General features: G+C 45.8%; 1 protein-coding gene across 1 annotated transcript in view; it reads left to right on the plus strand.

Moving 5' to 3' along the window:
• HYDIN (HYDIN axonemal central pair apparatus protein) overlaps positions 1-26,721 on the plus strand; it is a 402,419-nt gene that overhangs the window by 257,738 nt on the left and 117,960 nt on the right. The window contains exons 25-37 of the mRNA XM_045293924.1: positions 963-1,103; positions 1,809-1,917; positions 4,289-4,408; positions 4,666-4,875; positions 6,828-6,965; positions 9,525-9,702; positions 13,568-13,689; positions 16,431-16,561; positions 16,983-17,119; positions 17,374-17,501; positions 18,761-18,952; positions 19,466-19,615; positions 22,717-22,956. Coding sequence (XP_045149859.1) covers positions 963-1,103; positions 1,809-1,917; positions 4,289-4,408; positions 4,666-4,875; positions 6,828-6,965; positions 9,525-9,702; positions 13,568-13,689; positions 16,431-16,561; positions 16,983-17,119; positions 17,374-17,501; positions 18,761-18,952; positions 19,466-19,615; positions 22,717-22,956 — 1,996 coding nt within the window. The remainder of the gene's footprint in view (positions 1-962; positions 1,104-1,808; positions 1,918-4,288; positions 4,409-4,665; positions 4,876-6,827; positions 6,966-9,524; positions 9,703-13,567; positions 13,690-16,430; positions 16,562-16,982; positions 17,120-17,373; positions 17,502-18,760; positions 18,953-19,465; positions 19,616-22,716; positions 22,957-26,721) is intronic.

Raw genomic sequence — 26,721 nt, forward strand, 5'->3', positions numbered from 1 at the left:
CCTTTCCTCCCCACACCTCCCTTTTAATTGGCTACCATATGTACCCCTGGATTTGGTCCAGCCCCTGCCATACTACCTGGAACTCACCCCTAGAGTGTTTGTATACATAGAAGGGTTTCTTTAATGCTTTTATGCATAGCAAGGTAAACTGTACCCAGGCAACCATTTGAGTAACTGATGCTAGCTATATGCAAAGTCCCCTTCAAGACAAGACTCCGGAGTGGAAAAGATTGTCTCACAGGGGCTGGCTGGAGGTAAGTGAAAATTCAGGCTGAAACCAGATCCAAAGACTGGGGGACCAGAGCAAAGAGTCTACTGGGAACCACTGGACTTGGTGTCCTGAGGGAGAGTAGGAAGCATATGGGTGACTCCCACCTTGACCTCTGTGGTGTCCCAAGGTTTCTCTAATTGGCGAAAGGTGGACATAAGGCCTTCAGCACCAGCCATCCTGGTCTCAGAAAACTTGAATGTGACAAAGCTCCCTGATAGGACGAGGACTAGGTGAGCCAGTTAGGCACCCAGGACTCTGCATTTGGGGAGACAAGGTCTTGCAACCTGCAAGTGAGCGCCTCGCTTGCCTCTCCCTCATCCCTGCCTGGCCACTGGTTATCTCAGAGCAGGAGCCCTGGCAACTCAGTCCTTCACAAGCAGGCCTGAGACCAGCACCAGGCCACAATGCTAGACCTTCGGGAGCTTACAGGCAAGGGCGCGCCAGGGTCTCCTAGGGAAGACTCCTAGACTGGGAGAGGGTGGTCAACAAAGTCCCCGGGAGAAAGTAGTCTTGGCTGAGATGTGAGCTCTGGGGAACAGAGGGCTAGTCCCAGGGAGGGTGTAGGGCAGTCCATTCTAGGCCTGCTCAGTCTAGGACTTGGAGCTTGGCCTTAGAAACTGAGAGCCCACCGGAGCATTGATTGTCAAAAAGCTGATGTGTGTGCATGCGCCTGTGTTTGTGTCCTTTGTAGGTTTTCGACATGGCCGAGGAAGCTGTACAGCACAGACCCGTCCCAGGTGGAATCCCTCGCCACCACCTCACCATCTGGGAGCTCACAAGTGGCCCCCATGCCACTGGATTTCTCCGAGATCAACTTAAATGACTTTGTTAAGTAAGTGCAAAGTGCGAGGCCAGGGCATGGAGTTGCGTTTTAAGAGCGTTTCTCTACACTCACATTCTCAGTCGGTACTTGTCCCTCACTTCTTCGTCTAACCATTCCCTGGTCAACAGTTCAACGTGTGGCTTCTGTGTGTCAGGCCCTGGGCCAGGCAATTGGCAGACTCCAAGAAGAACATCGTCCCCACTTTCAGGAGGTCAGAGCCTGCTGACTCCTAGGGGCCTGAGCCCTCCCTCTTCCAGCACCAGTACCCGCACCCCCCCCAGGTCTGCGCCCATGATCTGGCCAAAGCTAGCAAGCAGAAAGGGCTGAAATGATTTGCCAAGGGTTCTGTCTTCCTGATAAAATGCTCCGGTAGATGACGAGACTTAACACGGAGCACATTGTGTGGGCCACGGCCAGGGAGCTTCTTAGGCTCTTCTGTAAGCCCACTACAGGCTCAAAGGGATAGGGAGGAAGAGCTGGACCCCTAGAGAACTGACCGACTCCATGACCTTGATGACCTTGAAGTTTTCAACTGCATGTTGGGGACACACAAAGAGCAACTGAGCAGCTGACCTCTGGAGACAGGCCTGCCTTGAATGAGAACTTGCTCTTATTCCTGGGGGATGGGGCATGTTGGTGTGGGAGGGGGAAGACTGAAGACGCATTGTGGTAGCTGCTGACGGTGGGATTCTCTGCCCCTTGTTAAACTCCCAGGACCATCCTGGTGCATGAAGATGATGAGGACTCTGAGCGAGAGCCCATGAAATCTCAGCCGTTCGTCACCACCAGGGTTCTTCCAGAAGCCCAGAGTTCTTTCCTTGGGGTAGGTCAGAAATTGAAGTGTCCTGCTCATTGAGCAGGAGCCGAGTCTGGCTGGGATGGAGCTGCTTAACTTTATCAGGGTTACTTCCCCACCAGACACCCCCAGAGCCCACATACATGCGCCCACGTGACCTCAGTCAAGATCTACACTGTACACCTTGATGATCTTTAGCCTCAAGGGCAAACATGTGTCTCTCCATCATTCCACAGTGAAAACCAGAGGGAGGTCAAGGGCCTTCTCCTCCCAGAGGGTTGGCCTGATGACATCATCCTAGACACCAAGCCTTAGGTGCAAAGGCGTTTTGTCAGGACACTTCAGAAAGAGAAAGAAAAAAAAGATTGGGGAAACAAGGAAAGATAACCCATTAAGTGTCCATGATGATGGAATATTATACAATCCTTTAAAATGGTGCTGGCCTAAGGAGTGGCAGAGTCATGGGCCGAAAGGCAAGCTCATCCTCTGTCCGTGAGAGTCTTGCGTTGGCTTAACCCCTAGGATTGTAACGTGGCAACGGGTCTCAGAGTCTAAAACGCACCCACCATTCCTTGTCTAGAAAATGATTCCCCAGGTACCTCTGCATGTTTGCATACAGGGCATGTCACGACCCTGGACGAGGCAGCTTTGTAAACTGAGAAAAACTGGAGACAAGGTGATCCCACCACTGGGAGCCTGCTGGGATAAGCTGCAAGGCCTCCTCAGGATGCGATCCGTGCAACAGAGCTGCCTTCCTAAGACAGAGCCAGGGCTCCAGACTGATGTGGAGCAGTCTGAGGCGTTAAGTTAAAAAGCCTACGGGCAAAACGGGGTGCACAGCGCACTACCACTGTGTGTAAAGGGTGGGGGGGGGTGTATCCTTGTGAAAACAACCACAGCAAACACGTGTTGAGCATTTAGTCTGTGCTTTGCACTTTTCTAGGTGTTTTTCTGTTTGTTTGAACATTCACTCTCTTAATTCTCCCTACAACCCTGTGAAGCAGATCCTATGAACTTTCGCTGTGCTCCTGCTGAGGGGACACCCCAGCAGTGGAGCTGGAGTGCTTGGCAGTCGGGCCTCAGTGTCTTGCTCTACACTGTCTCCGAGAGAGCGGTGCACTGGTATATTCATTTGCATTCCAGAAGTACCTCTGCAACACACGCCCCCTGAGAGCAGGATTTTCCCTCCCGTGTTTCTGTTCACAGTTATCGCGGCGATTGAGAACTATGTTGCTTTTATTGTTGTTGTTGGAGTTCTCATTCGTTGAATGGAGTGGATAAATGGATGACACGGGGTCTCTAGGACTCTGAGTCCACTGGATGGCAGTGAGATAGGAAACAGCGGTTGTGTCGGGAGAGAGGAACCAGAGAACTCTGGGCCTGCCTGCTTCTGGTGGTTGTTTTCTACCGTATACCCTTTTCAATGTGTGTCATGTGCATAAATCAGCTCTTAAAGTGTATTGTCCTTAGTTGTCATCCAGTCAATTCCAGGCACGTGGGAAGGAGCTCGTGCTATGATGTCAGCTAAAGAAGGCAGACCCAAACATAGACTTTACACACTTTCAGAGAATACAGCCTAGTGACTGATTTCGCTCTTCTCTCTGGAGCACTCTGTTTTTCTGTTCTTCTGCGAGGAGTACATTGGCCTCCACGTGTTCATTCTTTCTTTTTTTTTCTCGTTTCAAACCCATTTACCATCAATAAACCTAGAATGCAAAAGAAAGAAAAAAAACCCACCACTGGGGGACTCAATGCCACTAAAATTTTCACAAACACCCTCCCAGACAGCTATTTACATATGCAAATCTCTGAATGATTCAGACACTCCTGACAAATGTCATTTTAACATGAATGGGAGCTGCAATCTGATGTTGCAAGTATCATTCCTGATCTTAGAATAGACCTTGTGTCCGCCTCTGAGTCACACACACACACACACACACACACACACACACACACAAAACCCTGTGTCCGCCTCTGGGTTACACACACACACACATACACACTTTGTTTAAAACAGGCAGTGGGAGCCTCTTTACTTAGCCGAGGGCTGTTTAGATCTTTGGAATACATTCTTGGTCCATACTGGTCAAACGTTTCATTCACTCCCCCCAGTGTGACGACGGGAACGCTTCTCTTCGGTGAGGCACGTATTGATGGCTTCCAGGGGCTTAGGCGGCTTGCAGACCAGATGTTCTTCACCCCTCCTTTAAAGTGACCCCCTACTGATGGACATTTGATGCTTCCTACAGTCTGTTGTGATAAATAACACGGAGACATTCTTTTACATGCCTCTTTGAGTAGTTGTCCAATTGTGTCCTCAGGATATTAAAAAAAAGAGCACGGATCGCCCATTTCATAATGCTGGCTGCTTTTCCCTCCCACCTATACTTTCTAGACCTTCAAAACTAATTCTGCTGAAACAGAAAGAATCTGCCCAATCCAGAGCCAGGTGGAGTTTCAGGAATCCCTGTGGATTTTTGACCCAGATGAAATGCTTTCCCTTGGAATAGAAGAGGTGAGTTGACCACCTCCTGGGTCTCTTCCCTCCTGAGCACCAGCTTAGGTTAGACCTTTAAATCTCAGCACCCTTGCCACCATCACCATCGTCAAAGAGTAAATGCCTAAATTTGGGGTGGGGGGGGTGCTGGGCTAGTTACCATTTATGGAGTCGTTAATCAAAGTCAGAAATTGATCTGTAAATGGACATTTAACCTTTGAAGGCCGGTCCTCCTGAGAAGTGCTCTCACAGAGAACTAACGCCTCCTTCTGCAGGTGTTTGACATCTTGCCCCTCTACGGAGTGCTGCAGCCACACAGCAGCCACCAGATGTCTTTCACCTTCTACGGGCACTGTGGCATCATGGCAAGCACCAAAGCTCTGTGCGAAGTAGAAGGAGGCCCCACCTATGAAATCACACTGAAGGGGGAAGCCTCCTTGGTCAGCTATTCCTTTGACACCAAAGAAATTAACTACGGACTGCAGGTATTGCCACCGAGCTAGAGCTCTCCTGGGTTTGCCCAAATACCTAAACGATGAGAGAAGTTCGTTTTAAACGGCCATGTGCATACACATCACCGGGATGGGACTGGGGGGCTGTTACAATGCAGATTCTCATTCCATAAATCCAGGTGGAGCTGAGAGTTTGCGTATCCAATGAACTCCGTGGATATGCCTAGGCTATAGGCCCACGGACCACATGTTGAGGGGTGCAGTGCATTCATCGCTTCTACTAACCAGTGTAAACACCACTGCCAGATCCGTTTCTGCCGCATCCGTCCCCTGACCAGTGAACCCCAACGGCATCAAGGGAAACAAAGCATTGCGAAAGGACCAATGTGTTATAATGAGAAGAATTGGGATGCTATAACGATCTCACTGACATCCAACTGACAAGAGTGGCCTCCCTAATCTCAGTACCCCTCATCTATGCAGTGAGGATGGAAGAACAAGGCCCCTCTCATGGGTGACTGTGGTTACTTTAGTACTTACCCAGTTCCAGGCTGGGTCCAAATAGGCCTTTCATCATTTTGAGTTTCCTTCTCTATCACCCAGTGCATAAGAGCTAGATTCCAAGCTTGATTGAGGGTGACCATGCCCCTCTGTTCACTTTGACTGACTAAGAGCCTCACACACTTAAACTTGGTTTCCACCGTTTCCCCAGTGCAGTCCCCTTCCATTAAAGCCAACTGGTTTACCCATTGGCCCTTAGAACGTCCCACTACTTCCTGCCTCCATGCTTTTTCTCATGCAATCCCTCGCATCCTCTCCTCTGCCAACCCCAAACCTAGGCCCTCTGGAACTCCTCGCTCAGCCCCGCCCACACATACCTCTTTCTTCATTCACTCTCTTCAGCACCATAGTACGTTCTCATGTTGGCTTTGGAACAATGGTAAGTTAACTGCATTCCTGTACAGTGAGTCAGAACCCTCTCTCTCCGGTTAGGTTTTTGCATTCTTGCAGGCATAAACCACATTGCCTTTTATCTTTCCATGGGTATTAGATCCCAATTGTGTAGTTACCGCATGTATCATTACTACATTTTGCATGTCTATGTGTGTTCATAAGTTAAAGACTGTGCCTGAAATCTCCTCCACCCAACACCTGTTGAACTCTTCTCCATTTGGTGGATCAAGTAGAATGCTCCTTCCCTCTTTTCTCCAGGGCTTTCTGGGCAGCCGGCTCAGAATAGGTTCTTTGAAGCAGCTAGGCCTGGCCCAGGCTCAACCTAACAACCCTGGAAGTAGCCTTGGTCGGTGGTGATTGGGCCGGCTGGACCTTGCTGCTGAATTAGGCTCAGGGGAAAGAACCCCTCTGGCTTATTTCCTCCGTGGACCCACTAAAGGAAAACATTCATTCCAGAACATGCTGGACTTGAATCCTGTCTTTTTCTTAAAGGATAGACTTCATAAAGTAAAAGTCCTTGCCATAAGAAGCTTACATGAAGATCCTCTAGTTGTAAGGATCCCTGGTGGCTCTGTGACTTAAGCGTTGGGCTGCTAACCACAAGGTTGGCTATTTAAACCCACCAGCTGCTCGGTGAGAGAAAGAGCTGTCTACTCCTATAGAGATTTACATCCCCAGAGACCCCACAGAACAGTTCTGCGGTAGGGTCACACTGAGTCAGAATTGACTTGATGGCAGTGGGGTTTTTGTTTGATTTCGTTTCACTATACGTTCCTCATGGCGAAGACCTGAAGTTCACAACAGTTAGATGTCTAGCTATGATCATACTTAAATGAATCCATTATCAGGAGAACTAAGGCCAGAGCATCACTCTCAGAGTCTAGGGCACCTTCCTCTTTTTTAATGATGCTGTGATGTGGGCCAGCCAGTGTTTGTATCACAAGAAATGAAAGCCAGGTTTGTCAGGTTGGGAGCAGCATCCCAAAGGGTTGGGGGCAGTGGAATCACCTCTTCTGCTTCCTCTCCTGAAGCTGTTTGACCACGTCACGGAACGAGAAATCACCCTGAAGAACACAGGGAAAGTCGGCTTTGAGTTCAGGGTTGTGATTGACCACCAATCTTCACCAGACAGCCTTCTGCCCGGAGTGCCACTCATCCTGCCCATCTCTGTAAGTAGCCTGCCCACTGCTGACCACATGTGCTAATGTGGGGTGGGCTCTAAATGCAAACCTACAAACTGCACCCCACATGTGGGGGACTAGAGTAAGGTGACCAGATTATCATGAACCTTGATTAAATTAACTTGAATAAATTACATTACTCAAGTCTTCTCTCTTTGTCAGTTTAATTTTTCTACGGCTCAGAGTGGTTCTCTACCTATGATTTTTCTCCATGTATATTAAAATATTTTATGCATTTTCTTCTTTTTTATCATTTTATTGGGGGCTTGTACAACTCTTATCACAATCCATCCATCCATCCATTATGTCAATTACATTTGTGCATTTGTTGCCATAATAATTTTCAAATCGTTTTCTTTCGACTTGAGCCTCCCTCTCCCACCCTCCTTCCCTCCCTCACGACTCTTGATCATTTATAATTTTTTTTTCATGTCTTACACTGACCAATGTCTCCCTTCACCCACTTTTCTGTTGTCCATCCCGCTGGGAGGGGGTTATATGTAGATCATTGTGACTGGTTACCCCTCTCTCCCCACCTTTCCCTTACCCTCCTGGTATCGCTACTCCCAATATCGGTCCTGAGGGGTTATCTGTCCTGGATTTAATCCTCAGGGTTTAATAACTTTTTCTTACCCTCTCAGACCTTAGGAGGATCATAGAAATATGTTAAGCAATTATAAAGAGCCCATTCAATAGTGATTTTTAAAACACTGTAAATAACTTGAAGTCCCACTAGTGTTGCTTCCCCAGGTCACGGTCCCCAATCTGTGGCTTCTGCTCATTGTGAGCCCTGTGATTCTCTCTCCTCTTGTTTTCCGATTACTAGTCTAGAGATTATACTTTGTGTGGCCTTACTCATAGATTTTTAAGTTTTATTACATCGTGTTTGAATATGCAAAAAATCTGGGTCGCATGTCTTATTTACAAACCACAACAGTAACCACAACACCCACGAGCCTGCCCACCGCCTTTAAATCCACAACATTACCCAAAGTTTGTGTCTCCCTGTGGGCTCCTTTTCTATTGCAAATTCCTGCTTCCCACTCTCCCACCAAAAATCATAAGTCTGATTTTTATGTTTATCATTCCCTTACTTTTTAAAAACAGTTTGATCTTGTATGTATCTACTAGGGGAGGGAGTGGACTTCCAAAATGTGTGGAAATTTCCCACTAACTTTTAATTTCCTTTTTCCATGAGCTTTTGAAGCCCCCTCGTATCCCTAAGTGTAGTGCTTAAGGAGGTTAAGCGTCTCCTATGGCCCAGCATTGTTCTGGAATGGAGTATGGGGTCATGAACAAAATCGGCACATGTGCTTGCCTTCAGGCAGGGAATTTCGCTTTACCTTGAGCTTTCTAAAACTGGTATCATAGTAAATGTAGTCTTGGGCAATTTGCTTTTTTCACCCAACATTGTCTTCCTAAGACCTGTCTATATTGTTGGATGTAGTTTTAGTTCATTTCTTCTCACGGCTGCATGAGATTCCTTTTGTAACCATGTTGAAAGTAATTTTTCCTTTTCCACCAAAACACACTGCCCCCCCCTCTAATTTTTTGCTATTTTTATAGTAACCCTGCTACACATATTCTTGTATATGTGTCCTGGTCCACAGTTGTAAGATTTCCCCTAGGGGATATTCTAAGGATGGAATTGCTGGGTCGTGTGCTATGGGCACATCTGTCTTTATGAGCAGGAGCTAATGTTTTGTATTTTAATTATTCCCATTGGCCTGCCGACCAGATGTGTATACGTGTTTTCTTTTATGTATGTTCTCACCAAAATCTGATGTTTCCAATCTTGTGGTTTAAAAATAATTGTGTTCTCTGGAAATACAGGGAATCCAGGACAGATGATCCCTTCAGGAACAGCGGTGAAAGTGGCGATACTGGGGGGGTGGAAGGAAGGTGGGGTAGAAAGGGGGAACCGATTACAAGGATCTACATATAACCTCCTCCCTCGGGGACAGGCAACAGAAAAGTGGGTGAAAGGAGACATCGGACAGTTTAATAATAACAATTTATAAATTATCAAGGGTTCATGAGGGAGGGGCGAGTGGGGAGGGAGGGGGTAAAATGAGCTGATATCAAGGGCTCAAGTAGAAAGCAAATGTTTTGAGAATGATGATGGCAACAAATGGTCAAATGTGCTTGACACAATGGATGGATGGATGGATTGTGATAAGAGTTGTGCAAGCCCCCAATAATGTGATTTAAAAATAACAATAATAATTGTGTTCTTTTAGTTTATGTTCCCCTGTTTACTAGTTAGAGTGAGCGCATCTTTTACTGTTTTCATGTGCTGTCTTTTAATGTTCTGTCTTTTAATGTTTTAATGCTGTCTTTTAATGTTCTGTCTTTTAATGAAATGCCTGTTTGTCTATATTACCCATTTATCTATTGGTTGTTTGTTGTTTTCATATTGATTTACTGGATTAGATCTTGAGGGGAGGATGTAAGTGGAAAACAACCCATGGATTCTCTAGGCCATCAAACTGTGGGAAGCAGAAGCCCGTTTGTAAGTGTTAAAGTTCTCCCTGATCATCCACACAGGGTTTTATTGAATCGCACAAAGAGCAGGTGTTGAAGGTGTCCTACTTACCTGGCGTCCCTGGGGTCTTCCATCGGAGTTTCCAGATACAGATCGCCCACCTGGACCCAGAAAATATCGTTCTGAATGGAGAGGGATTCTTTCCCCGAATCTGCCTCGATCTCCCCAGGAACCTCAAAGGTACTACTGATCCATGTCGCGCATTTCTCCACTGGGGGACCACAGGCACATGTTAGCTTTATTTATTTGGAGGTCTGTGGCTACTCACACTATTTGTAAGTCTGTTCTATCCAGTCCCCTTCTGTGGTCATTCTGCAATGGCAAAAAAGAGAGAGAGAGAGAGAGTTGAATTTAACTTGGTGGCATGAGTTTAGACAGCCAAGATCTGGTCTATGGCAGTACCATGTGAGGACCACTGGCCATCGTTGAATTGCTTTCTCTTTGTAAAGGGAGCAAACTATTTCATTTCCAAAGGCCTCTTCTTTTAATTCCCATTTCTTCCACGACAATCCTTCCGCAAGTTATTTTATCTGACAGATGGCCTTGGGAACACAAAGGGTGGTGGGAGGAGCTCTTGTCAGGTGCTATGGTACAAGAGAACAGATCCGTGCCTGGCCCGTCGCCACCTTCACAGTCATTGCTGTCTGAGCCCATTTTTGCAGTCCCTTGGGTCCAGCCATCTCTCTGAAGGTCTTCCTCTTTTTTGATGACCCTCTATGTTTTTAAAGGGTAGAATTCTCAAAACTTAAACAATACAGAAAAGCAAGCCCAGGGCTTGAGTCCTTATTTCAGAGTTCCTAGGGGATGCAAATGCTTAAGGACTTGGCTGCCAACCAACAGGTTGAAGGTTCAAGTCCACCCAAAGGCGTCTTGGGAGAAAGGCCTGGTGATCCATTCTAGAAACGCCTGTTTAGCACATCTATATTCTGACTATGGTGGCATTGTCATGCACTGGAATGGACTCAATTTGCAACTGGTTTATTTGAAGTCGGGGTGGGGAAGCTTTGTATTTGTTTGTTTTAGAATTGCATAGATTGGAAACTAAGTTATACTTTTTCTCTTGTTCTGGCATGCCCATCAGGGAATGCCCTGTCTTTCAGGTAGACCTGCCCCACCCACCCCTCTGGTCTTAGTTACACTTCTATTAGTTGTTTACCCACAAGTTCAATCAGGACTTTTCTGGTCATATCTAGACTCAGAGCTATCCCTCAGTTCCAGAAGAATACTCGTCTTACAGATCCTGAAGTTCAGCTATGTGACTCTTAGGCAAAGAACCTCTCTGGGTCGTTCTTCCTGAATTAGGGTTGAGAGAAATTCCTCACAAGGAGCTGGAAAGAAGAATGGGCAGAGCCGTAGCCTACGGAGGAAGCTGGAAGAGGGCAGTTCCATTGACAGGAGAGCAACCGGTGTCACAAAATAAAATATGTATAAACTGCTGGGTGCAAAATTAATTTGCTCTATAAACATTCACCTATGAGACAATAGACAGTGAAGGGGAAAAGGAGGAGAGAAATTTCTAACTCCTCCTCATGAATAATCCCTCTTCAACGTCCTTAAGACCCAGTCTTCTTCATCCCCTTACAGAAGGGTCTCTGGGAGGAGACGAGCCAGTCAGGGTGCAGTACAGCCACGATGAAACGTACACCTTTCCTCTAGTTCTTAAATGCTTCCTTCCCCCTCTATCATGATCCCAATTCTACCTTACAAATTCGGCTAGACCAGAGGATGCACACTGGTACAGATAGGAGCTGGAAACACAGGGAATCCAGGACACATGTTACCATCAGGACCAGTGGTGAGAGTGGTGATACCGGGAGGGTGAAGGGAAGGCGGGGTAGAAAGGGGGAACAGATTATAAGCATCTACATATAACCTCCTCCCTCAGGGACAGACAGATATGACAAAATAATAATAATTTATAAATTATCAAGCGTTCTTAAGGGAGGAGGGGCAGCGAATGAGGGGGGAAATGAGGAGCTGATACCATGGGCTCAAGTAGAAAGCAAATGCTTTGAGAATGATGAGGGCAACAAATGTACAAATGTGTTTGACACAATGGATGGATGTATGGATTGTGATAAGAGTTGTTTGAGCCCCCAGTAAAATGATTAAACAAACAAACAAAAAACCCAGTCTCCTTAAAAACCCTAAGTCCTGACATCTCAGCCTTTCCACCTACCCTGCTCCTCAAGCCCACTCACCTGTTGGCGATCATGGTCACCCATTATGAATTCTAATTGTCTTCACTCTTGACACTATGAACGTAAATATTAGTAAAGCTAAAACCAAATTTGACTATGGTGCCTAGAGCCCCAGTCAGAGGGAGAGTACAAAACCCCATATATATGGGCAGGAAGGAAAGCCTTGGCCACATGGTTGGGAACTGGGCACCCAGGGGATGGCCTCATACGTGCCATGGATAGTTTGCCCGGTCAGTGCTGCGCTTTAAAATCAGTGCATTTTGAATGTCATTCGTTGGATCTTCAGGGCTCCAGTTCACCCCTGTCAAAGCAGCTCCCAGTTTTGCTCATCAGTTTCCCGACATTGACCTTGGAAGCATTTGACTTGGCACCACAATTGATCTGGTTGTCTAAAATCTATCCATGGATTGCCTACCTTCTCTGGTATCAAAGATTGTGGCTTATTTGCTTTTGCCTAAGGCAGCTTGGCCCAAACATATTCTTTTTTGTTGTTGTTGTTGGTGGTGACCTGAGATTTAGGAAACACAAAGACAGACTGATAGAATAACCAACTGCCTTTGTTAGTTTTGTCCCGCAATGAGGAAGTCCGTGGGACACAATACTTCAACACTGAATTCCTTAGAAAGTCGGATGGAGTTAGACAAACACCCTGTCAGTGACGTTGGCTATTGCTGCCATCCAGTTCTTGAGAGCCCATGAACCCATCTTTCATTAATCCCGGTGATATCCCGGAGACAAATTCTATTCATTCACCAATTATCTCACTCCCTGAGGCTGAGGAAATAAGGAAATAAGGCAAGGACAGTATCAAACAGTTTCCTTCCCTTCTCGCTTCACTGTTGTAGCCTACTGTCTGTTCCCAGAAAGAAAACAACCCAGACCCCGACAAGTTCAAAAGAAAAAGTTTTATTTCCTGTGCTGGGACCGTCAGCCCTCTTGAGAGGAGACTGAGCAGTCCCCCGTTTACTTTTCCAATTGTTTTTATACTGTTGCAACGTGCAGGTTCGCAAGCAAGCAGAGTACAGAAGCCGGATATTGCGGTTAGCCCTTCTTAGTCAAACAATAAGTGCTCTTCCTTGGATAATAATCACTCTGATCGTTCTTCCAAGTCTTCTGAACATGCATTTCCTTCGGTACATTCCATTGCGCATGTCAGCACAGCCTGCCTCCCTAATATCAGCTAATTCATTTGTAGTTCATAGCTAGTTCATTTAGAGTTCATAATGGCTTCTGTCAGCTCAAAATGGCTTCACTCTTGTCAAGGCTGTTTAAGCCTTTCCTACAGCTACTACTTCACCTCCAGACTGTGGGTGAAGGGAAACTGAGTTGGGGCTTGGATTTTATTGAGTCTTTGATGAACACAGAAAGTTAGGTGATCGCTTGACAGCTTCCATACAAATGATTCCCTGTTTCGCCACTCACACCACTGGTCCTGTAGGGCTCATCCGCCCTGGATTCCCTGGATTTTCAGTTCCTATCTGTACCAGTGTACAACGGACGGTTTTTATGGAGGACACCTATCGTATGTGGGTTATAGCCTCTATTTTGTGTGCTGCCAGCTATTTCACTCAATGGTGATCTCCAGGGAAAGGCTGGGTTCTGGATTTAAACGGGCTCTCAAGTGGACTGCTGGTATGGTTCATTTGTCCGACTCCTTTTTGTTTTTAAGAATTTGTGTTCAGCTGTGCATTTTTCTCTCATTCTACCCTTTGCTGTCTTTTGTGGCCCCGATCAGAATGGCCAGGAATGGCAGGCAGGCACCGTCTAGTTCTTCAAGAGTCCATGTTTTGGACATCACTTAAGTTTTTCTAATGAACCTTATTCTCTTCTTCCAATACCCACAGGAAATGAAAAGTATGAAACCTTCTTGAACCAGGCCAAAAAAAATCTGGAGTATGAAAAATTTGATACTCTCGCTCACTTAGAGATGGTAGCAGAGGAGATACCCGAGTTTGAATCCACTGAGGTAAGAGTCGTTTTACCCTGCAGAGGCTCACACTGTACAAGAAGACTTCCAAAAGGTTCGTGGGGAAATTCCGTTACCTTGTAGTTCCATCTGTCCATGAACTTCTTGAAGATACCTTGTACATGCATAAGGATAGTACGTGCAGGCTCAGTGACGAGAAGAGCCAGGTATGTCTGAGGAACAGAGAGGAGGCTAGTACAGCTACAGACAAGAGGGAGGAAGCAGGCAGGGTGAGCCATGAGTCTGCAGAGACTGGCGATGCCTTGGGAATCATACTAAGGATTGACACTTTATCCCAAGAATAACAAGAAACTACAGAAGTGTTTCAAGCAGGGGGGTGACATGTTTAGATGTGTGCTTTTAAGAGATCCCTGTGGATGCCAGGCGGGGTTGGGAGGGTATGTTTGTCATGGACGGGAGCAGGGACTTGGGGATAGAAGAATAGCTATGGGAAGATTGCTTTTTATAAAAGCTAATCTTTAAGACAGTTCTTCTCGGTGAGAGGTGATGGTGGTATGATAGAGAGGAGTGGGTAGATTCCAGAAATAACCCAGAGGAGGGATGGTCAGGGGTCAGGGATTGATGGCATGTGGGGATGAGAGAATGATGGCCTCCCAGGGTGCCTTGCTTGAGTGACAAGGTGAAGAGAAGGCACAGAGATCAGAGCCTTTGGGAGATGAAGCAGGTTTGGGGTTGGGGCTGGGGGAGGAAGGCAAGTGGGGAAATGAGTTCAGAGAGTTTGTAATTGTGCAGGAGATGTCTGTGTGCCCTCCCTGTGGGGGCATCCATAAGAGAGTTGCCGTCCCCTGCTGTGGACAGAGAGAGGGGACAAAGCTGGAGAAAGAGATTGGAGTCCTAGGATCATGGATGCAATGCCAGAAGCAGTGAGCTTTCCTGGGGGAAGGTGTTGACATTCAGTACGGAGACCTTTGGGGGCATCAACACCCAGGGGGTGAATATGGGAGGTGGGGTGAGAGAGTTTCTGGGAAAATCAGGCATATGTGCTGCCACAGAGGTGAGCTCTCCAGGGAGAACCAGCCCAGAGTATAAGCAAAGGCTGCCCCTGCAGCAGCAGTTCTCAACCCGTGGGTCGAGACCCCTTTGTGGGGGGTGAACAACCTATAACAGTAGCAACATGACAGTGATGAAGTAGCAACGAAAATAATGTTATGGTTGGTGGTCACCACAACATGAGGAATTGTATTAAAGGGTCGAGGCCTTAGGAAGGTTGAAAAACACTGCCCTACAGGACAGCAAAATCCCAATGTTTTCCCTCACCGTTCTCTGGAATTTCCACTCCTGTGGTCTGTTCCTGACTATTAGTTGATATTGCCAGCTCCCTGTGTTCTTACTTTAAAATGGAAATGTGTGTGTAAGTATTGTCCTAAGGAAGAATTCTGTGGATAACTGGAAAGCTCAGTGCCTGGTTTAGAGAAGGGGGTCCTAAAATTGAGAAGAAAAGTATATGTAGTGGGAGAGAATAGGAGCCCTAAAGGCCACCAGCAAAGACCTGTTTGGCCGAAGGCTGGCGGTTATGCTAGGGGCTGGTCAGCAGTTTGAAACCACTGGCAGCTTGAGGGAGAAAGACTGGACTTTCTACTCCCGTCAACAGTATCTCGGAAACCCACCGTCGAGGGTCACTCTAAGTCAGCGATGTCTGGATGACTGTGAGCTTGGCTTGGGTTTGAGTTCCCTAGAAGATGCTTTTCTTTTATAACCATACCGACACTTTCTGGCCCCACCCCTTGCCCCTGGCACCCACCAGCTACGTTCTCCATTACTTGACTTTTGCCACATCAAAAATGTTCTGTAAGTGTAACCATATAATGAAGAAAACTGATGGTGCCCGGCTATCAAAAGATATAGCATCTGGGGTCTTAAAGGCTTGAAGGTAAACAAGCGGCCATCTAGCTCAGAAGCAACAAAGGCCACATGGAAGAAGCACACCAGCCTGTGTGATCACGAGGTGCCGAAGGGATCAGTTATCAGGCATCAAAGAACAAACAATCATATCATTGTGTGAGCGGCAATACTGGGAGGGTAGAGGGAGGGTGGGTTGGAAAGGAGGAACTGATTACAAGGATCTACATGTGATCTCCTCCCTGGGGGATGGACAACAGAAAAGTGGGTGAAGGGAGACATTGGACAGAGCAAGATATGACAAAATAATAATTTATAAATTATCAAGGGTTCATGAGGGAGGGGGGAAACGGGGAGAGAGGGGAAAAATGAGGAGCTGATGCCAGGGGCTTAGGTGGAGAGCAAATGTTTTGAGAATGATGAGGGCAATGAATGTACAAAAGTGCTTTACACAATTGATGTACGTATGGATTGTGATAAGAGTTGTATAAGCCCCTAATAAAACTATTTTTTTTAAAGTATAACCATATAGTATGTGATCGGTTAAAATTGGCTTTGCCCACCTAATATAATGTCCTTTAGATTCACCCAAGTTGTGGCATGTATCAGTAGCTCATTCCGTCTTATTGCCGAGGCGAATCTCATAAGTTGGATGGATCCCAGTTTGCTGGCCACCCTCTTCCCTCATATAGTTTAGAATACTCTCAGTAGACTGTATGTTTATGTCATAATATTTGTGTGTTTTTAAGAAAGCCACAGACCATTGTGGTAGCTACAATTTTTTTTCATCCTCCCAAGAACTAATGTGTGCCCCATTGGGGGTGACATCATCCCCACGGAGGAAACATGCTCCTGAAGAATGCTCTTCTCCCTCGTTCCAGTTTAGTGCTCATCTCCAGATGGAAGTAGAGAGACTGATAGTCCAAGGATATGCCCTAGAATACCAGAAAACAATTTCCCTCGATTCCTTAGACTCCTCCCGGATCCATCGGAGTCGCCGCAAACTGGCCAAGTGAGTGCCCTTTCGGGTTGTACTTGTTCCAGAGAGAATCCCAGCAGGCATGCTGTCAGGATGCTCCCTTGAAAGTAATGTTTGACCTCGGAGTGAAGTCCAATAGTCTCCCTTATCTGCTATCATCTAGCATCAAACCCGGCTGTGAAAGTCAGAAAAGTCTGAAGTGGTCTAATGGAGCGGCCTCATTGCCACAGAGTCTGTGTGCGCACGCACGGAGTGGCTGAAGCGGCAGTGTGGGTTTCTGAGAGCAGAAGTATCCTGCTCCTACTTTCCATTCTGGTGCCATTCCTTGTTGTCTGCTCTAGAGGGGATAATTGTCCCCAAGAGATGCAAGAGCATCTCACACTGTCTCAGTTTTGCAAAAGACACCTTCCAGATTTGAAAGTGACTGATAAGGATAGCTTCTCCACCATTTCAGAGTTCAACTGCCAGAGTATATCCTGGACTTCGGCCACATTGTCCTCGGGGACGTCCGAACCCACATAATCAAGATCACCAACACCAGTCACTTCCCAGTGTCCTTTCAAGCAGAAAAGCGTGTCCTTCACGACACAGGTAACCAGAACGGGGAGGCTCTTTCCTCTTCCTTTTTGTCCCTAATGAGGACCTGCCGCCCACCCCCACCCCCATCTGTACTGTCCTTTTGGATCAGCTTGCATGCTTCTCCTGGGATCACTTGAACTGCAGGACTTCTCATCAAAACATTGAAAAGTCATCCCGCCCCAGTGGGGGATCTGTCCGCATCCCCTCTTACTTGCTGTTTCTCCACCTCCCAAACCAATGTTGTTTTTCTCACTGTCCTGGTCCAGGCTTCAGTACTGAGCTAGACCGTGTGAAGAATCTGCCGTACTGTGAAACAGAAACATTTGAAGTGAGATTTGACCCCCAAGGGGCCAATCTATCTATCGGAAACAAAGAAGTTACAATGCCCATCAAGGTAAGTTGCACCCCTGGGCTGGATTAGCCCTTCTTGGCCCCCCAGTTCTCTGTGCAGCTCACCCCTGAGATGAGCTAGTGCTTCTGTCGGAACCATCACTTTCCCATCTCCCTTCCCCTAAAATCCCACAACTCGGTGTGTCTGGTCGGGTTGTCTTGAGAAACAAACCAGTGACACTCACATATGTATGAGAAAGCGCTCTATATCAAGAAGGTGTTCCAACCCAGGCGAACTCAAGTCCAAGGGTCCAATGCTAGCTGGCGCCCTCTTCAGACGTATGTAGTTGCAGGCTGGTGATGCAGAAAGGTCAAGTGGGAAGCTGGAATATCCTAAACCGGGGGTATGGCAGAATCACATGGACCCAAGGTCTGTGGGAGCATGGCAGGTATGTTAGGCCGGGTTGACTAGAGAAACAGATCCAGAGACACTCCTATAGGTGTAAGAAAGATCGGTCCATCAAGAAGCTTTATCTATCAAGAAAACATCCCAACCCAGTTCAACACAAGTCTGTAAGTCCAAGACCATAAGTCCCTCTTCAGACTCAGGCAGTCACCAGCACTGATGCAGAATGCAGGAAGATCACAGGCCGGTGGGTGCAAAGTCTTGTGGATTCAATGGCTGGACACATCTCCAGGCCTCTGGCCACCATCCGCGTCAGCCAGCAGGAAAATGGAGGCAGAGAGAGAGAGGGAGGTTCCCAGGACCCTCCTTATGAGAAGGTCACACCCCTAAGGAGGCCTCATCAGGCTGTGACCTGATTGATAGGCTTGACGCCACCCCTACACTTTCATATCTTCAAGCTGGTGTGAGAGTATGTAACGACCACAGCAGGGCACCAACAGTTCCCAGGGTTAGCAGCCCACCTGGGGCTATCCTGGGAGGCAGACACAGAATCAAAGCAGGGCAGAAAGCAACGCGCAAGAGCAAGAGCCAGAGAGAGAGGATTCCAGTGTCTCTTTTATCAAAAGGCCACACTCACAAGAAGGCATCATCAGCCAGTGGTGTAATTGGTAGACTGGACTCCACCCCTACATTTTCAACCAAGTAGAAGGGGTGGGAGGGAGAAGAGAGAATCATTGCTTAAGAAGTTTTGAGTCTGTTTATGGTGATGGGAAACTTAGCAAAGGATACTGGAAATGGTCATACCACATAATCGGTGTCATTGATAAAATTTACTAAATTATACACAAGAAAAAATATTGCACTGAAAAAAAAATCTGATCACCACACATGGTAAAAGAATTCTATTTTTGCTTTAGGTGGTTGGAGGGCCAGTAGTTCACATCTGTCTCAAAGCCAACGTGACGATCCCAAGTATGACGCTGTCTTGTGGCAAAGTGGAGTTTGCCACAATTCAGAATGGGCAGTGCCTTGTGGAAACTGTCCAGCTTTCTAATCATCTTCAAGTCCCCTGTGAATGGTTTGTCCACACTGTTAAGCCTGTTGACAAGGTAAATGACTTGTGGGCCGTGGGTCCCCTTTTCTCCATCGCCATTTCTTTCAACTTTTTATAACTCTAGGCTTTTTTAAAAATCATTTTATTGGGGGCTCGTACAAATCTTATCACAATCCATCCATCCATCCATTGTGTCAAGCACATTTGTACATTTGTTGTCATCATCATTCTCAAAACATTTGCTTTCTACTTGAGTCTTAATATCAGCTCCTCATTTCCCCCTCCCTCCCCGCTCCCCCCTCCCTCATAACTCTAGGCTTTTGCTCTGGTCATGTCACTCTCCTGCCCAGCGTTGTTCAGGGACAGCCACTGTCTCCTGAATAAAATCCAGACCTTTACCAAGGCCATGCTATCTGATTGAATGTCTCATTTATCTTTGTGCCTCTGGTATCTGCAGTCCCAGGCACCTGGGAGGGACTCAGTAAATGTCGGTTGAATGAACAGAGTATGGAAGGGGAGTCCCTGTTCCATAAATAAACAATCTAATAGTCTAATGTTTATAACCCAGCTGGGGAAGCACATGCCGAAGTACTTACGACGGAAACTACATGCTGAATTAAAGCCGAAGACACGGATCTTTGAGATTCAACCCATGTCTGGAGTCCTAGACCCTGGTGAGCGATCCAACGTGCAAGTGAAATTCATGCCCAAAGAAGAGGTAAGCTTTGACAAACTGTTCTTTCATTCCGATTCTCAGGATCTCTTTGAGCTTTACACAGAGTCTGTGCTTGCTTGGGTCTTAGGGAAAGTCCTGAGTGACCTGGGCCTTGCTATCCTGAATATGGCCTCTGAGGGCTTCTGGCCTAAGTAGAAGCTGTGTGGCCTAGTAGTGAGGAGCACACAAGTCCCTCTGGCTCTATCTTACCGGCTGCATGTGTGAGATCTCATAAGCTCTTAAAGGGCATCTCTGATCAGAGCACACAGGAGCAAACGAAGAGGCAAGGACAGAGGGTGGAATACATCCTGGCCCACCAAGCCCTGAGAAGAATATTCCTGCTCAGAGCAGCCAATGCACAGAGAGGACCACAGGGCCCGCCTCACCACGAGACACGATGTTTCCTCACTGACCCATAGTGGTACAGGGGACAACACTGGAGACACAGTGCAGGAATTGTGCCCAATCTGACCCCACCACACCGGGGCGAAACACTAAGGGCATGCAACAGAGCTACAAGGGGGGAAAGCAATGAAGTCCTGAGGGATACCAAAAATAGACTTTGGAGCCAGGGCCTGGCACTCCATCAGACTCAACCAGAAAAACACTCTTAACAGTCAACAAACAGACCTGGAACTATTTCTAGGCTTTTCATTTTTTGCCATTGGTTTTGTTGTTTGTGTTTTTTGTTTTGCTCTATCTTGGTTTTGTGCTTATGATTGTCTCTGCATGTCCATCTAGATCAGGGTTCCTCAAACTCTTTAAACAGGGGGCCAGTTCACTGTCCATCAGACCGTTGGAGGGCCGGACTATAGTTTCAAAAAGAAACTTTGAACAAATTCCTATGCACGCTGCACATATCTTATTTTGATGTAAAAAAAACAAAGGAGCAAAAGCACCCGGCGGACTGGATAAACGTCCTTGGTGGGCCACATGTGGCCCACGGGCCGTAGTTTGAGGCCCCCTGATCTAGATATTTGATTCTAAAGCTTAGCCCACCGTTTCTGCACTATAAAAGTCTTCCCTTGTGTCTTTGAAAAGAAAAGAGCATTAACATGTGTGTCATCCTGAGATCATCTTCCAGCAGTCACATGATTTGCTCGAGGTTTCATGTTTCCATTACTGAATGAACTATGCATCAGCGGGGAACTATGAATAGCTATGGTAAAAATCTATTCTCCGTTCCTTAAATTGTGTGCAGGCTTTGGTCAAAGGCAACCAAGCGCTGCCACCCACTGGGAACGCAACTTAGGAGGAACGGGGTAGCCCTTGCCACCACCTCACCTACAACCCTCCCCGCATCTTCAGCAACATCAGCAGCCAAGAGAAACCATTTTCAACATCGACACTGTCCCAGCATCAGCACCACAAGAAACATTTCCACTGCAACTCTCAGTCAATAAGAAAAGCTGAAAATTCACTCAGAAGCCTTTGTATTTTTGTTAGAAAACAAAGAACTGAGTGAAATCGTCTAGAAGGATTTCCTTAAAATTCAAATGTAGACATTGAGATCCCAAGGTGACAAATTCACAACCATACCAAAAAAGACCAAACAGACAAACTCTCAGAGCCGATGATTCACTCTCTGTTTCTACCAATATATATGGATGTGGATGTCCACACACATTCCATCCACCTGAGTTCCCCCCCTTGAGCTAAGATAGGTCTGAGCACTTCCAATTTTGAAGCTGTATCGGAGTGACCTGGGCATCTGATGAAATATCCAGAATCCCAAGAGTTCCCCTGTCCTCTAGAGATGAGACCAGGAAATCTGTATTTTTATTATATTTCCCAGTGGAATGACTTTAGAAATCACTGACTGTAAAGTAAATTTCTGTACCGCTTTGAGAAAACCACGTATGGTGTCACCATCAGCGGGAATTCTGATGATGAGCTGATGGGCTTTAGCTGCTCGGTCCCAGGCCTGCTGTAATCTGTGTCCTCCCCAATGGACATCTGTTAGATTGGCTTCTTCCAGAAGCAGCCGGGAGAAAAGGATGTGAATGCAAATAGCTGTTCTAGTTGGGAAATAAAAGGCAGTGAAGGAGAGGAAGGCAGCCTGCAGAGGGTGAAGCCTGGGACTTAATTCCTCAGGGAAGCTCTGGAGGAATATTCAAAACATGCGCTTGGGAATCGGGGCAGCAAAACCCACCCAACTGCTCCGTTGGAGAAAAGCCTGACAGTCTGTCTGCTCCAGTGAAGCTCAGAACCTAGACAACCCCTGGGAGAGTTCTCCTTTGTCTCCTGAGACATGGTCACTCCCGTGGAATCAATTCTGACTCATTGGGTTTCCAAGATTTTAAATAAGGTCCCCCAAATGTATTTGACCTACTGTTTCTTTTCAGAAGAAAAATTACTCAGCCACCCCCTTGGCAATTAAAAACTGTTTAGCCTGTATTCTGGAATAAGTTATAGGTATCTTCTTTGCAAGGCCCCTCCTTTTAAGAGCAGACCATCCTATCTTTAGCCTGTAGTAAGGCTAGTGAGTTCAAACATTGACTTTCTGGTCTCCACCACCGGGGCTCCTTTGGGGTCATTTTAAAAAAATTTAAAAACAGCCTAGAGCCAGATTTACTGTCATCAAGTCGATTCGACTCTTAGTGACCCTATAGGACAAAGTAGAACTGCCCTTGTGGATTCCTGAGACTATAACTCTTTCAAACTGATGCTCTTGCGTAACCATCACGCCAACCATTACGGACTCCTGCCTGGTATTGGAGTCACTGGGAATTGAAAAATCAGTTTGGTATTCCCTAACAACAACAGCAGGAGCACCGGTGACATAGTGGGTTATGAATTGAACTGCTAACCATAGATCAGCAGTTCGAAACCACCAGCCACTCCTGAGGCTTTCTGCTCTTGTACAGTTACAGCCGCAGAACCTTCTGCTTTGCCCTATAGAGTTGTTATGCATTGGATGGACTTGATGGCAGTGAGCTTGGTTGAGCTTGGTTAAGTGATGGAGCTTGGGTTGAAAACTGCTCCAGGGGGTGTTGTTCCTGGGCATCTCTGCCCTGTGATGCCCCTGACCCTTCATGTTTCACATGGCTTGTGGCAGAAAAAATCAGACCTCTGTTGTATTTGCTTGACTTTGTGTTTTCCAGAAATTCTACAGCCAGACGCTGATGTTCCAGATTGCCCAGAGCACTCAGAAGCTTACACTGCTGGCCCAGGGGCAAGGACTAGAGCCTCGCCTAGAATTTAACCCTTCGGTTCTGGAGCTGGGGCCACTGCTGCCCTGTGCCCCCGGAGACGAGGCCGAGTTGGTGGTGAAGAATCCCTGCAGCTTTCCCATTGAGTTCTACTCCTTAGAATTTGACCAGCAATATCTTATAGAGGAGAAGGTAAGCAAAAATCAAAACTGACTTCCATGCTCCTATGCCCGCTGGGCCCTGCCATGGCCAGGCCTTTACTCGTGTTCTTTCTCTTCAAGGACTAACTGCCCACTGGCCTTCCTCACGGCCTACCCTTGCCAAACTCAATGATTAACTCTAAAGGGTTAGCTTTACATTCTTTTGAGGTTTCTATTTACCTATCATGTCATTGTGGGATGACACTTTTTATTTTTTCCTTCTCAACCCTTACACCTTTTATTCAATCTCACCTTTTTGTACCAGCTGCGACCCCCAGGGTCATGGTGAAAAGAAATGATATTAAGCAGGCACTAGTTTTCACTTCTGACCTCAGAGGGAGATAGCCACTATTTCACCACTAACCAGAGCAGTCAGAATTTCACCGCTAAGTATGGTGTCTGCCATAGGGTTTTGTTAGATAGTTGTCAACAACTTAGTTTACCAAGTTTGTTGTTTTATAATCACGAATAGATGTCAGATCTTGTCAAATGCCTTTTCTGCTTCCATCGAGATGCTAATATGATTTTTCTACATTTCTCGATTTCTATAAATGAATCACTTTAATTCTTTATATTTTCTAAAATGTGCATACAGTAAAATGCACAGACACGTGTGCCGATTTGCAAACACATACAACTACGTCACTGGACCCCTATCATGACATAGACCATTCCTGAAACAGCGTTCAGGACCAGTGTGCAATTGGCACCTGACTCATTAGCCATTTTGACAGCATCAAGCTGTGCAATAATGATGCTAACGCAGAGGGCTGGTGAGCCAGAAATAGGCCGGTTGTCAGTACAGCTCTCCACGCCCTCTTGTTGTGTCAGGATGCATTTTGGCCAGATTTGAGTAGCAGGCCTCTAAATAGCGAGGTCACTCAGAGTCACCAAAAATCAGACATGACATGACTTGACAGCAACTAACAGCAAGTAATGTATGCAGTCTGTTACTGCCACAGAAGAAAGCTGTTACAGTCGTAAAGTATGACTACTCGACACTTAGGTGCACCGCTTTTGGATGTTACGTTTTCCACAGAGCTGTGCCCCCAGGTGATCCTCCTTGAATTAACCTTTGGAGGTAGGGGTTAAGACGCTTTTTAAAATGGACTAATTTTTAAATGTTAAACCACTTATGCATCTCCTGAAGGAAAAAAAAATACATTTATGACATGTTATCATATTTTATATGTTGCTGTATTTGTTTGCATGCACCTAACAATTTTTCATCTATATTTCCAAGAAAGATTATTCTGAAAACAAAAAGAAAGATTGTTCTGTAATTTGTCAAATTACATAAATGACACACCATTCTATACCTTGCCTTTTTTCATTTTACTTTTTCTCTTCCCTTTTTTTTTAATGTGAAAATGTTTTCTTGACTTTTTACCATTGTGGTCTCTTACACTATTGTCCCTTTGTGATTAACTAACTGTGCTCAGCCTAATGTGCTCAGGTTCCTCTGTGGGAGGAGGTGTTTCACAGGCTCATCACTGTTCTTGAATGTAGACTAGTCCATGGTGTGCGTGTACCGAAGAGTGTTTCTCCATTCTTCCACTTACGCCCCTTTCGGTGGTTTCCATATTTTGTTATGGTGAATAGTGCTGTGGTGAGCACGGTTGTGCATATAGCTATTCATATCACGGCTCTTGTTTCTCAAGGACATTTAACCAAACAGGGGGATTGTTGGGCCATATGTTATTTCTAATTTCAGATTTTTGAAGATGTGCCGTGCCATTTTCCATATGGTGGCACCATTTTACGGTCTCACCCTCAGTGAATGTGGGTTCTAGTCTCCCCTCACCCTCACTAGCATGTGTTAATCTGCTTTTTGAACTTTATTATTAATGCTGGGGTAAGATGATAACTATTGTTGCTTTTTTTGCATCTCTCTATTGGCTAATGATCAGGAACGTTTCTTCATATGTTTGTTGGCTGCTTGGATGAATGTCTTCTTTGGCGAAGTATCTGATCATGTCCTCTGCCTATTTGTCAATTGGATTATTTGATTTTTCTTGTTGAGGTGTTTGAGTTTTCTATAAATTTTAGATATTAGTCTCTTGGACAGTAAGTCACTGCCAACAAAATCTTCCCAATATGTAAGCTTTCTGTTTACTCTGTTGCAGAAATCTTTTTTTTTAATTAAAAGATCATTTTAATGGGGGCTCTTACAGCTCTTACAACAATCCATACATCAGTTGTATCAAGCATATTTGTATATATGTTGCCATCATTTTCTAAATATTTATTTTTTATTTGAGCCCTTGTATCAGGTCCTCTTTTTCCCCTCCTCCCCATCCCCCCTAGAGACCCTTTGATAAATTATAAATTATTATTATTATTTTCATATCTTACACCAACCACTGCCTCCCTTCCCCCATGGTTTCTGTTGTTTGTCCCCCTGAGGGCTGGGGGTTATGTGTCCATCATTGCAATCAGTTCCCCCTTCCTCCCCTCTTCTCCCCACCTCCCCACTACCCGCCTGGTATCGCTACCCCCATTCCAGCTCCTGGATTCCGTGTGTCATTAGTTCTATCTCTTATCTGTACCTGTGGACATGCTCTGGTCTAGGCTGCAGTGAAAGGCAGGACTGGGGTCATGATAGTAGGGTGAGGAAGCCTCATTTGCAGAAATCTCTTGGTGCACATACATTTAATTTTTAGGCGATCCTAGTCATTTAATTGGCCTTCTACTGTTTGTGTGCTTTCAGTTATATTTGTTTATGCCATGTGCTTTGGCCCTGTTTGTCTGTTTTTTTCATTGATGACCATTAGAGTTCTAGGTTTTATATTTAAGTCGGACCCATCTTGAGTTCATTTTTATTTATGGTATGATGTGGGTCCTGTTTCATTCTTCTGTAAATGGATATCCAGTTTTATTGGTGCCCTGTTGGAATCGGAATCAGGATTACAGTGTATCTATAGATCACTTTGAGTAGTATTGACAGTTTCACAATGCAAGTATTCCTATCCACAAGCATGATCCATTCTTCTAGTTTTGTAAGTCTCTTTTACTTCCTTATAGTAGTGTTTTGTAGTTTTCATTGTACAAATCTTTTATTTCTCTGGTTAGCTTTATTCCTAAGTATTTTGACTTTAGGGTGGCTACTATAGATGGTATTATTTTCCTTATTTCTTTTTTCAGAGTTCTCTTTATTGGTAAAAAGGAATTTAACTGATTTTTGCACGTTGCTCTTGTGCCTTCCCCATTACTGCCTCTTTAAATTAGTCCCAAAGGGTTTTTTTGGTCAAATTTTCTTCATTTGTGTTTTAACTGGTGTATGCCCTTTGCTCTTCTGGATACGTTTTAGAAACATCTCACTAGCAGTAGTTTGGTAGTAACCACAGATGGTGACCCAGGAGAAGGATTATCTACCAAAATGTATTTTTTATTCATTTTATTGAGGGCTCGTGCAACTCTTATCACAATCCATACATCCGTCAATTGTGTCAAGCGCATTTATTCATTTGTTGCCATCATCATTCTCAAAACATTTGCTTTCTACTTGAGCCCTTGGTATCTACTCCTAATTTTTCCCTCTCCCTCCCTGCTCTTCCCTCCCTCATGAACCCTTGATAATTTACAAATTATTATTATTTTGTCATATTTCACACTTTCTGACATCTCCCTTCACCCACTCTTCTGTTGTTCATCCCCCAGGGAGGAGGTTATATGTAGATTCTTGGAATTGGTTTCCCTTTTCTCCCTCACCTTCCCTCTACCCTGTCCTGGATTCCCTGTGTTTCCAGTTCCTATC

Source organism: Echinops telfairi, unplaced genomic scaffold (assembly GCF_000313985.2).
Source record: "Echinops telfairi isolate 266 unplaced genomic scaffold, ASM31398v2 ScPeMD7_2291;HRSCAF=2852, whole genome shotgun sequence".
NCBI lineage: Eukaryota > Metazoa > Chordata > Mammalia > Afrosoricida > Tenrecidae > Echinops > Echinops telfairi.